The sequence below is a fragment of the Cinclus cinclus genome, chromosome 2 (genome assembly GCF_963662255.1).
Source record: "Cinclus cinclus chromosome 2, bCinCin1.1, whole genome shotgun sequence".
In the NCBI taxonomy this organism is placed as follows: Eukaryota; Metazoa; Chordata; class Aves; order Passeriformes; family Cinclidae; genus Cinclus; species Cinclus cinclus.
In genome coordinates, this window is record NC_085047.1 from 108,989,946 (window position 1) to 109,002,165 (window position 12,220).

Here is a 12,220-nt window from a genome sequence, read left to right on the forward strand (position 1 = left end):
TTTTAGTCTGTTGTAGATTTCATGACAGCACTGCTGTGCAAAGGAGTACAGTCTAGCACTGCAATTGTTATTCATCAATGCTGGTGTGTTTTAGGCAAGACAGCAAAAGATGGAACCTCTTTATCCCTCTCCCAAAGAAAATCAAAACTTGGTTTTTATCCCAACTATAGGAAAATTTGGTTTTGTCTTAGTATAAAACAAGGGGTTTATTTCCTAAGAACTGGAAAACAATAGCAAATATGTGAAAGACTCAATTCACTACATGTAGATCATGATGTTCACTGAAAACTTATTGGGCTATGAAGTACAATGGTACAAATTCAGAGCCAATATAACTCATAGAATAGAAATGTATTTATATAATTGAGAACAAATCATAGATCTTTTAGTTTATTCATACATTAACTGCACCTTATGTAAACCACATTACAAATTAAAAATCATTTAAAAAATTCTATGTAAGTAGAAATCGGATTATAATTCATACATATACACATATTGCTGAAACAGAATTTAAAATTCATTTCAGTTATTAGGTCTCCACTTTTCAAGTAGAATCATTATGTTTCTTTCTATAAATATTAAAAAAACTCTTTATGATTAATTTTTCATTTTTCAAACTCCGTAATAGAAAATTCCCTCTTCTGCAAGATTACATACTTTTAAAAAGTAATTACAATATTTTAATAAATAAATCCTTAGACTGTTACTGGACTTATCCTTGCTTTCTAGATAATTTAAGAAAACTTAATAGTTACTTATCTCTTGAGGTGTTTGCTTGAAGCTGCATTTAATTTCATACACCAGAGAACATGGGAAGGGCAGGAAGGAAGCAGCCTAGAGAGAGTTCTTTCACAAATACTCCTGTTTCTTAGTATCATTATAAGAAACATTTTTCCTGTCCTGATGTACATTGAGCGTGGGTGTTGGTTGGAAAGGAGGCATCATCTACAGATTGAGGGTCTTAGAATTAAGATATTTCAAAAGAAGCTTTAAAAAGACAGGTGATTCAAAGGAGCTTTTTGTTGTGTGTTCATTGGGAATATCTCCAAAGGATGTCCAAAAAGGGATGCTCGGTCAGGCAGAACCAGAAGTTAACAACTCTTCAAATAAAAATAACATTATTGGAAACTTTTACTCAGATGGCATCTTAAACTAATTTCAAAAAATTTTGTTGTTTTTTTGTTTGTTTGTTTGGTTGGTTTTTTTTGCTAGAATTAATAAATAAAAGCTGTTGGTCAAAAAGAATATGTCAGATTAAGAAAGCTCTGCTAGCAAAACTCAATTTATGAAATAAGTTTGATATGAACAGATTGGTAGCTTTGAGCTCAACACTGGGGAGCAAACATGGCTGAATGGCTTCCTGCCTTGGCCATAAATATCTGGTATAGGACAAGAAATAAAAGTGAGAAAAACTACCCCACCAAACATCACAAATAAAATAGTATTTTACATAAAATTCATGGATCAAAAATAAATAGAAGCACAGCTGTCAGGTGGCAATCTGAGAGTAGAAAAAAAAGTATTGTTATTTCCAAAAAACACTTTCAAAGCAGTTACTTCATCTCTGTCTTTACTAAATATTCCAAGGCAATAGTATATCTGAGAAAGCATAAAGTATAATTATCCAATTATTATTCTAATAGAGCATATATCCTCAAGGTTGAATAAAATGTTTGCTAATTCAGAAATTATACAGTTTGTTTAGAACAAAGTATGTGTGACATCTCTCTAAAATTACAGTGTTTTCTTTCACAGTACAACTTCCCAGGAAATTTAATGCAAATCAATAAGCTAATTTATTGCTTAAAATTATATTAAAACATCTGTAAAAATAATATTACTCTTGCATTTATCATATAATACCATGCAGACTGTTCAAGTGTCTTGAAGCATTTGTGAAAAGGTTGACCTTAAAGTTTATTTATACCTCTAACACATAAATTCAGCAGGGATACAAGGAGCCAAAATGTAATGTACATTAGAAAAAAATTAGTACTATTCAAATTTAAACCTAACTGCAAAGCCAAGGGTTTATGTACTGCACCTGAATCCAGTATTCACTCTCAGCCTTCCCCCAAATTTAATATGAGCTTTTCCTTATGATATACTGAAATCTTTCATACCCCCTCATTTATATCACAGAAAAGCAGCTTTCACAATGGATAATGTAACTGCTGTTCAAAGCCATCATTCAAAGCACTTCAACAAAATTAAATCTTTTCTTTGTATATGGTCAGAGATGATGCAACAATACCCTGTAATTCCACAGCTGCAGATTTTCCACAGAATTCACTTTATACATGACAAATCTGTTCTTTCATTTTTAAAAAGGGAAAAAAGGTCATTTAAAAGGACAAAAAACCTTACCAAACCACCTGTCCCTTCCCTAAAACAAGCTTAAGCAATAAGCTCTGGCAGGTGTGACTTGTTCTATTTATCTCAATCAAAGGCACTCCAAGGCTTCATTATTACACAGCTGTGTGCATTTTGTCATTTTTTTTTTTCCAAGATGCTAGAATTTGTTATTTTCCAGCAGGGTTTACATAAAATAAAATTTAAAGACAATAAAATTAAAAAAACCCCTCATTTTGAAGTACTACACTCCTGTCACTATGCTTTGCATGCTTTCCCCAGCAGACCATGCAGGACCTCTCTGAGTAGGGGATCATCCTGCCTGGAGAAACACAGATAGATACAGATGATACAGATAGAAAGATAGAGATCTTGATGATATCAATATTGCTTTCACTGACAGCTCTTGACTTTCACAGCCACCAAACAGTAAGGCTAAACTCTCTGCAGTGAGTGTCACCTCTAACACCTTCAAAGACACTGGAATACCAGCAAGGCACAGCCACACTGTGTCTTAGCAACATCCCAGCCTTATCTATAATGCATGGGACTCCATTTTCTCACTCAGAATCCTGAAGGAACTGTGTCAACATTAAGCATCCAAGACACTTCATCTCTAAGAGCATCTTTTGATGACCCATGTATTAATACATATTATATTTTAGTGAGAATTGTAGCAGCTCTTCAAAGTTCCTATATATGTACTATATTTGTTGATCTGAAGGGGTTTTTAGCAGAATTCAAGACTGCATTCAAGACTAAATTACTTGCAACCTAACATGAATAATTCAAGTAGCTTTAATAAATTTTTTAAGTACATTAAAATAATTTCATGCTTTTTTATGTTTTTAGGAGTGCTCCTGAATTATTTTTCCTTTTCCTTAGCCCTAGAACCCACTTTGTAAAAGAAAGTATCAGAATAGTGGGGATTTGTTAGTTTATATAGTAGTATTGTCAGTAATGATTACAACAGCAGGAAGTTCTAGTAAAACCAGAAGACAGACAGAAAAGAATGTGATGGGATACAGAAGGTTTGTAGCAGCTGGGAGGTAAACTAGGGAAGAGCAGGTGGCAAAAAACAGAGATGAGATCAGAGAAACAGCTGATCAAGTGCAGAGAGGTAGGAAATAGCATTTGTAACAGTGAAACCTGAGTAGGGGAAGCTCAACATACAGAGATTAGAGGTTTGGGGTTTTTTTTCAAAACTGGAAAATCAGGAAATAAATCTGCTGAGAAAAAGGGGACTATAGATGAGATAGAATAATAAAGAGCTCAGATCCAAAGGAAAATGTTTTAAGAATCAGTAACTACTGAGAGTTTCTGATCGCAGTAAGAGATGATGGTACCTCAATCACTTCCTTAACAAAACTGTGTTTTTAATTAGTATTCTACTCTGCAGGAGTTAAATGAAAGAAAAACTACAGCATCCTGGGGGCTACATAGACTTTCAGATGCTTCCTATAGTCATGCCACACTGGGTAATTTCATTTAACATCAGTCAGTGCTCTTGTGACAGTGCTGCACCAGCTCAGAGGTGCTGGCCTGGACTGGAAGCTGCCAGGGTCCTTGGGCATGTCTTGCCCAGCACTGAGCTGCTCCTAACAGGCAGGAACACGCTGGAAGCAAAAGGGCAGCACTGGCTGCACCCAGTTTACCCAGAACCAAGGGCAAAGGGAGACAGAAGGACTTCGAAGGGAGGACACAGGTAAAAAGGAAACTGATGTAAAAACATTTAATTAAAGCAACACTTATTGGTTGGCTATGAGGGGTCCCAAGAAAATTTCCTTTTTTAAGTTTTTATTTCTTAATTTCTGAAGGAAGTTATTTCTGTTTGCCAAAACTTGTTCTTAAGACTTGAAACACACTTAGACCCAGAATCTGAAAAATTTAAAAAAAAATCTGTAATCAATAGGTGCAATATTCTACTGTCTTTTTTGGTTTGTTCTGTTTTTTAGGGGTTGTTTGGGGTTTAGTTTTGGGGGTTTTTTGGCAAGAACAGTTACAAAACTGATCCTGTCAAATGAAAAAAATGTTTTTCCAAATTTATAACACAATTAAAGCAGACTTCCTACTGGCATAACCTTATCTTCACTTAAGCCAATGTACACCAATATCATATGACACCTGGACATGCTCATCAATAATGAACAGCAATTCTGAACATCATGTTCAGGTGACAAGCTAAATTAAACATAGAGAGCAAGCTACTGTATCAGCCTTCTTCAGAAATATTAATATTGTTAGTCACTTCAATTTAGAGCAGTGTCAGTAGCAACATTTCTACGTTTATTCTATCCTGTAACTTGACAAGGAAAGGAAATAGGAATGGAGCTCAAATGTTAAAATGGGAAATTGAGTTCTTCTCTTTTTCAATGCTTTCTATTGAACTTTCTATCAAAGTGGAATTGTCCCACTTCTTTTTTTAAACATGGCATCCCACATGGTAGAAGTGTGCAGCTGAAGTGTTATCATCCCTGATTTTACTTGCTTTATTAATATTATTCCTATTGGTATGTTAAGTCTCAGTTCTTAATTCTTGTTCAGCTTGTGACCTGCAATGCCATACACACAGATTATTCCAAGAGCATTATCTTATCCTGTATTCCCATTACTGACCCTTCCTACTTTAAGGAAAATGCCAGCATTTTCCTATGCTTAGTTTCCCCAGTTTAATTATAGGTCAATCATTATATTCTCTAGGTACCATTTTGCAAACAATTACATGCTCTCCTGACACTGTATCCAGTCTAATCCTGACTACCTTGCTTATGAGTGTTGTATTAGAAGTGTCAATCTACTTAAAAACATATGAAAACTATTCCTTTTCCCTAAAGTCAAGGCCTGCCATACCACAAAAGGAATTCTTTATAAATCTATTGACTCATATTCTGTCAGGAAAAATCATTTCAAAGTAGTGTATGTGCTATAAACTCACTCCATGTGTACACAGAAGAAAATCATGTTATCAGACACAACCTGTAATATACAAGTATTATTTAAATGATGCTTTGAACAAAGGAATTCCATTTTATACTGCTGGGAAGGCAGAGGTGGGAGGTGGGTGGTGGTGGAAAAACAATACTCCTGACCCTTTCAAGATGCGTAATACCTGTTACTCAATTTTAAGGCAAAACTGCAGGTAATGAGATGGGTTTATATGCTGTAGAAATGATACTCAGCTGCTTGTTCTGAAACTGGTTTATGGTCTCATACACTAGGTTTTCTTGCAGTTCACTCTTCTCCAAACATGGGGAAACCCCAAACTTTCAATTTCTCAAGCATTTTTCAATGGGGTTGGACTTAAAATTCACTTGAGCACTGTCTACTGACAGTTACGGCAAATAAAATGCTAATTTTCAGATGTAAAAGTAACTTAAAGTCTCATAGTTTCATTTTTTTTCCACTCAAATAGCTCAACCAGAAAGCAACTTTGCCAATCTTTATGACAAATAAAACTCATCTACATTTGCAGCTTCTTGGTCATCTGAAAATTCAGGCGAGAACACCTGCAAAAAGAAGGTGGCTGCTGGTTTGTTGAATGATTTCATGAGTGTGTGGTATGACATTTCAGTATAAGTTTAGCCCATTTTTAATCAATGGAGAAAGCGTGTTTTCTTCGTATATACAAACACTTAAAGTCTCTTGCACAGACTAAAATGTTCCTCTAAAGTCTCTATTCTCCCACCACAGAATTATCACAGATTTTAATTAACTTAATCACCACTGTTCCATAAACCTACCTCTGCTGGTGCAAAGGTCAAGAAGCATTTCACAGACGACACTTCATTTAAGTTAACTGAATACAAGTAAGGCTTTGAACGAGAACGGTCAACCACTGCCAAACAAAATTCATAATCAAATTACAGATGCCTTTGCATGAAATATCAGCTTTATAATAGTTGCAGTATTTCAAAGTGATTCCCAGTATCAAGTATCTACATATTTGCATGGTAAGCATTTCTCACTTACAGTGGAATATAGGATCTCCCGTAAGGGTTCTGAAGGTAATTTTGGGCAATATTATTCATGAGTAATTTTCATGGAAGTTATTCATTTGGAAGAATACAGTATTTCAGAAAAAAAAAAATCAAAACAACATTGTCCTTTACCTTTGAATAAAAGTGTTAGGCTAAAATAACTTACATAATAAATTAATACCACAGGGATAAAAATAGTTGGCTGAAACTTGTTTTGTTTAAATTACTTTTAGGCATACTCTACATTTCCAATAAGGCCTTATTTTCAGTAAGGCTTACTTCAGTTTTCAGACTTCCATCTTCAATTTTAAGGTAGCAGCAGAGTACAGGTTTCCAGCAAAGGAAACGTTCCTCCAAAATTAGTATCCATCATGGAACACCAAGAGTATTCATGCAGTATTCACCATTTCAGTACTGAACCTGACTAGATGTCACAACACTGGTTTCAAGCACAAACTCTGATGCAGAGATCGTGTGCAATGAGTCTGATCCCATGCTGGCTGCTTGTCTGTTGTAAAGAGCCTTATAGTTTTTTCCAAGATGACTGACTAGGAGCCCCCACCTTCCCTTCTCTTTTAAGTGCACCACATGGTAAGAAAACCCTTCAAATTTTGGGATACCATTCTTTTACATCATCCACATATAGGTCAACATAAAAATACAACTAAATTTTATAATACTGTCTTGCAAAAGAAAGAGTCTTGATTTCCTGACTTCGCAGCTTTGCTTATAAGGCCTCTTGTCCCTGCAAAATTCTCTAGTAAATAATGATGGTGGAATGTCCCAGGAGATGTCTGATTGAAGTAGGAAAACCATGAGCAACAATGTGCAGGATATGAATCTGCACTAGTTCTACCAAACAAAACAGACTTGAATTCCACTACTGCCCCAATTAACTCCAGAGTTGAGCATTCATGCAGAACAGAGGCCCTGTCACCCAACCTGCAGACACCCTGTCCCTTTGGGAAAAAGAAAAGCCTGAACCCTTATAATGGTGAAGAAATAATCAAAGGGTAAACATTGTCAAAAAGTGGGCATGAGTCCATGAATAGGAAATTAATACAATTGTTTGGCTTTGTTTCTTTGGGTTTTTTAATATTTTATTTTCACTGGTGAGAGGGTATTCAGTTTTTTTTATTATATCTTAGCAACTATGGGGGGGAAATTGGGGAAAAAAATCTATAGGCAACCTGATATTTTCCAAATATTTATTTTTGTCAAATGTCATCTTATAGGCAAACCAAAATGTCTCCTCTTAATTTATATTAAGCAACACTTGTAAAATAATTGCTTTGGGCTTTCTTTTATCAGAAAATTTGGCTACCAGGAGTGGCCTGACAGATTTTCTCTCAGAATTATTAATTCTTTATTTAATGAAAATTCTGATATAGCAAGACCAAATACCTGAATTGTCTTCAGTTTTCAATTTAAACTCCTTATAGTCAGAAAGATCAAACTCCACTCTAGTACACGATTGTCCTTTGTTCTGCAGCAAAAATGGAATTGATTTTGTAGCGCCAACATTAACAGAGCCATATGCAAATATTTTCTGTAAGTTTAAAGAAGAAAAATGGGTCAAAGAACCGTGCAATGTATAATTGAACATAGTGTGAAAAAATACAGTTGTGCAAGATTCACAATTTATAACACAACTTATAACACAGTATTGGTTAACCAATAGTCTCATATAACCCTTATCTTTAAAATCTTTTCAGGACACAAAATAGAAGAGTTTAGAATTGAAGATCAAGTCCAGTTACACTACCAGAAAAGTTTTCAACATTCAGTAAACAGAGCAGTGACTTTTCCTTTTACTGTATTTTTTGCTATAATTACTTTAAGAAATCCTCTCCCTTTTACCATACTTATTCCAGATTGTCAAGTTCAAAAAACTAAAGCTGTCAGCAATCTTTTAGTGTAACTGTTATATGCACATTTGGGTTTTAATATATCTTCCTAAGTTCATCTCTTTGATAATTTTCTTGGGAAGTTAATTTAAGAAGAAATGAAAAACACAAAGTAGAGAGGAGCCATTTTGACACCTAGATAAACCAAAATACTTAACCAATCTTACCAATCACTACAATTTTTTTCACACTTACCACATCAATGCCTATTTCAGTGATCTCTGAAAATCCACTAATCCTAAGCGTGAGTTCTGCTGCATTCCTCACTGCTACCTAAGTGAAGGGATAACACCAGGATTGTGGACAAGGTCATTTTAACATAACTATCTCACCAAATCTGTCTTAAGTACATGAAAAAAAGTTTAACACAAAAAATCCAACCCAACCCTATCCCACAGATACAGAGTGGAGAGAGTCAGTATAAATTACACTGAAAATAGGAAAGTAACTCTGCCCTTATAATATAATGCATTTTTGCTGCAGAAATATGAAGAGATAAAGTAAATGCCTTCATTTTCTGGAACATATATATACAGACTCCAGTGACGTGGCTTCAAATCATGTGTTTGTAGCCTAGCACATCTGGGACAGATATAGCTGTTAATTAAAAATACAGAACAAAAACAAAAACAAACTTAAGAAACACAACCCAAAGTTGTAAGAAAGACCAGTGACCAGTCTTCCCCAATTCTGCAGACAAAAATAATATTGCAGGAGGCTGTGTTAGTAGAATGAGCAGCTTTTTTTCCAACAGGAGAAGTCTGTGTTCAGCAGTTGTGAGGACTGGAATGTGTAAATACAGCACACATTGCTTGAGAAGTGCTGGTACAAGGCAGACACTATTGTTCTGGGGAATATTAAATCTGTTGTAAAAATTGAAAAAAATAAATGAATACTAGGTTTAACAAGGGTAATATAAATAGCCCCAGAAGATGGTGAATCCAGGATCAGTCAGAAATGGTAGCAAAGTTCAGGCCCTTGATAGCGTCTTTTTTCTAAATCTCACTTATCTCAGGAAGCAGGCATGCATAAAACAAAATGTTACATATTTATTGCACACCTACTATCACAGCAAATCTACTGGCAGAGCCATCTCTGAGAAAATCACATAAAGAAGTCATGAAATTAAAATCATTAGAGTATTCCAATCCTGCCTCACTATAGATTACAAAAAGTGCAGGTATGTCTATGTTATCTCATAAAGAACAATTACACACTACTTCCAACAGCTTGTCAGTGGTACAATATAATCAACTCAAACTGAGAGGCTGCTTTTATACTTCTGAGCAGGGCTGAGACAAATAAAAAGCCAGAATAGGTCACAGCAGTAATGATCTGCTGCAAGAAAACTTTATCCTTAAAAAGCGTTAGAACACTGGAAATAAAATCCAAAAGGTGAATGAACATACACACAAACACACAGGATAACACTTAAAAGACAAAGTTCTTCCAGTTTTGAAATACCTCCACTTTTTTATCAAAACTCATGTATGACATTGGAGTGAAAGAGATTTTGAGATCAGCAACGCCTCCCACGGGTATCACTCCTTCAGAGGGGGTGATTTTCATTCCAGGCAGTGGGTTTGAGTCAAGAACCTTCACAAACACAAACAAGAAAAAGATGTTTGCATTTATTTGTTTTGGTTGTTGTTGTTTTATTTGTACCAATATATCTATCATAAAGATTTTCTATTCTTACAAAGAGAACCTTCATAGCATATAATGCTAATCTGGAGTCGAAAGTTTGGGGAAAAATGCAAGTACACAAAATTAAGTAACAGATTTCTAATTCTAACTGTCAGTTGCTACTATGAAATAATTTCTGCCACCAATTGGAAACTGGGAGCTCTGAGTTTTGTGTTGTTTACATTAAGTTATCAATATTAAATTTTTCTATCTAGCAAGTCTTCAAAATATTCTACAAAACAGTTTTTTCAGTAGCAAATAAATCCATCACTTCTTTTTTGACATTCACACTAAGATGGAACACAAAACCCCAATTCTGTATATATCAGTAATAATATTAGAAGTAAATACTCAGTTCGCTCACAAAGTTAGCAAAGACAAAAAAGAATTTGTTCTCTTCTAACTCCTAACATAGCTTTTTAAAGCATAACTACACAAGTGATAGTGACCAAGACCAATCAGCTAGGTTTTGGCTTAAGAGTAATCCTGGAGGCTAAAAAGGCTGGGTATGTTTGTTTGTTTGTTACTGGCTATGCTGATTTTATTCTTTCAGACCCAGCCTCCAAGGCTACAGTACTACTTGTTATTCAGTGCTTAGTTAATGAAAAACAAATCTGGTACAAATAAAAATGAACATGTTTCTCAGTATTGTAATAATACAGTAAAAAAAAAAAAACTCTGAGGATTTTAATTTAAATTATTTTCCTTTCCTAAATACAGCAATTATCCTGTGATCAGCAAAACTAATGAGGTTAGGTTTCCTACTACTCTGTGTATTATGTCTTGACCTACTCTGGCATCCATCTCATCCCTTCTTCAATTCATTGCACAGCCCCTCTTGCCCCTGGATGCTGGTTTAGCAAAGTCATCCATGTGCTGTGACTGCTCTGGGTCCCTGCATGCACTGACTGGGCAGCATGGTAGGATGACCAGCCAGTTTGCTCTGTCTCTCAGTGCAGGAAAACATCCAATAAATGCTTTTCCATAGGGTACCCCAAAATGAGGTTCTACCCTCACCCCTGGCTCTCAGGAAACTGAAGGAACCATTTAGGCCATCACCACTTTGCTTGTCTTTTGTCCCATCTACCCATCAGTGCAAATTTGACAGAGGGACAGAATTCCTATTTACATCCATATATTTTCTCCAGAATACATCACAAAAACCTAAATAGGTGCATATTTAATAACTGAAAACACAAAAACATAATATGATCTGGTAAAATTAACTCCCCTCTGATCCCCAACCTAAGGAAGTAAGTGTGCTAGAAATAATTTTCTCTTACTTGGAAGTATGCATGGTTGTATCCTGTGTTTAGAATACTGGCTGTCTTACAAGTAGTGAAACCAATTGGACTGTGAGTGAAGGATATACTTTGAGTGATAAACTGAACTTTGGCAGTACCAAACTATTAGAAAAAAGAGAGACAGATTAAAAAAAAAATATAACATATTCCTAAGTACAAATAACTAATTCAGCCTATATTTTATTACATAATGAGCTAATATAGTTGTGGAAATACATAAATTGGAAGTATTCAAATAGGAAAACACAGCTTAAGTGTGAGACAAGATTTACTCAATGTACTGAACTTATCTAGATTCAAATTGCACAGACCCAACCATACAGATATTTCTGGACTAATTTCAAGACCAATAAAAATATTTTAATTAAATTTAATTTAACAGCACAAACTCCATTAACTCCAAATATGTGATCAGGACAAGACATTTCAGAGATATTAATAGCACTAGAAATGCAAATATTCTAATTTACACACTTCCTGGTTTACATATGGCAAACTTCCAAGACTTCAAAAGAAGAGGAAGAAAAGAAAAGTAGCTATTGGGGAAAAAACAAAAACAAAAATCAAACCAAATAGAAACAAAATCCCAGGCTCATCAAAAGAAAGGGAAAAGTTTTCTTGGCTCCCAATAAAAGTTCTAGAACATGTAGCCATTATAATAGAGTGAAAAAAAGAAAGTCTTTCTTCTTCATATTCCCTGGTATGCAACATAAGACAACAAATAACTAACCAAAGCTGAATGTCACTGTTTAGAAGACTACCCAGAACAATGCTTCTCAAATATCATGTTCAAATAACAACACAAAATTAAATTAAGAGCCTGTTGGTACCTTGAAACTCTGAAACATACATTCCCACACACACCTAGATTTTTATTCCTTTAATAAATAGCATGTATCTAAAAAATTGTCAGATCACCTGTCAACCCTTGTTCAGTCAAACTAGGCAAGCCAAGCACAGTAATTAGTCCATAATATATTAGGACCACTAA

General features: G+C 34.9%; 1 protein-coding gene across 1 annotated transcript in view; it reads right to left on the reverse strand.

The window, feature by feature from the left end:
• CFAP47 (cilia and flagella associated protein 47) overlaps positions 1–12,220 on the reverse strand; it is a 260,595-nt gene that overhangs the window by 229,147 nt on the left and 19,228 nt on the right. The window contains exons 17-21 of the mRNA XM_062488108.1: positions 11,209–11,331; positions 9,704–9,835; positions 8,435–8,512; positions 7,737–7,881; positions 6,096–6,190 (exon numbers count right to left, since the gene is read on the reverse strand). Coding sequence (XP_062344092.1) covers positions 6,096–6,190; positions 7,737–7,881; positions 8,435–8,512; positions 9,704–9,835; positions 11,209–11,331 — 573 coding nt within the window. The remainder of the gene's footprint in view (positions 1–6,095; positions 6,191–7,736; positions 7,882–8,434; positions 8,513–9,703; positions 9,836–11,208; positions 11,332–12,220) is intronic.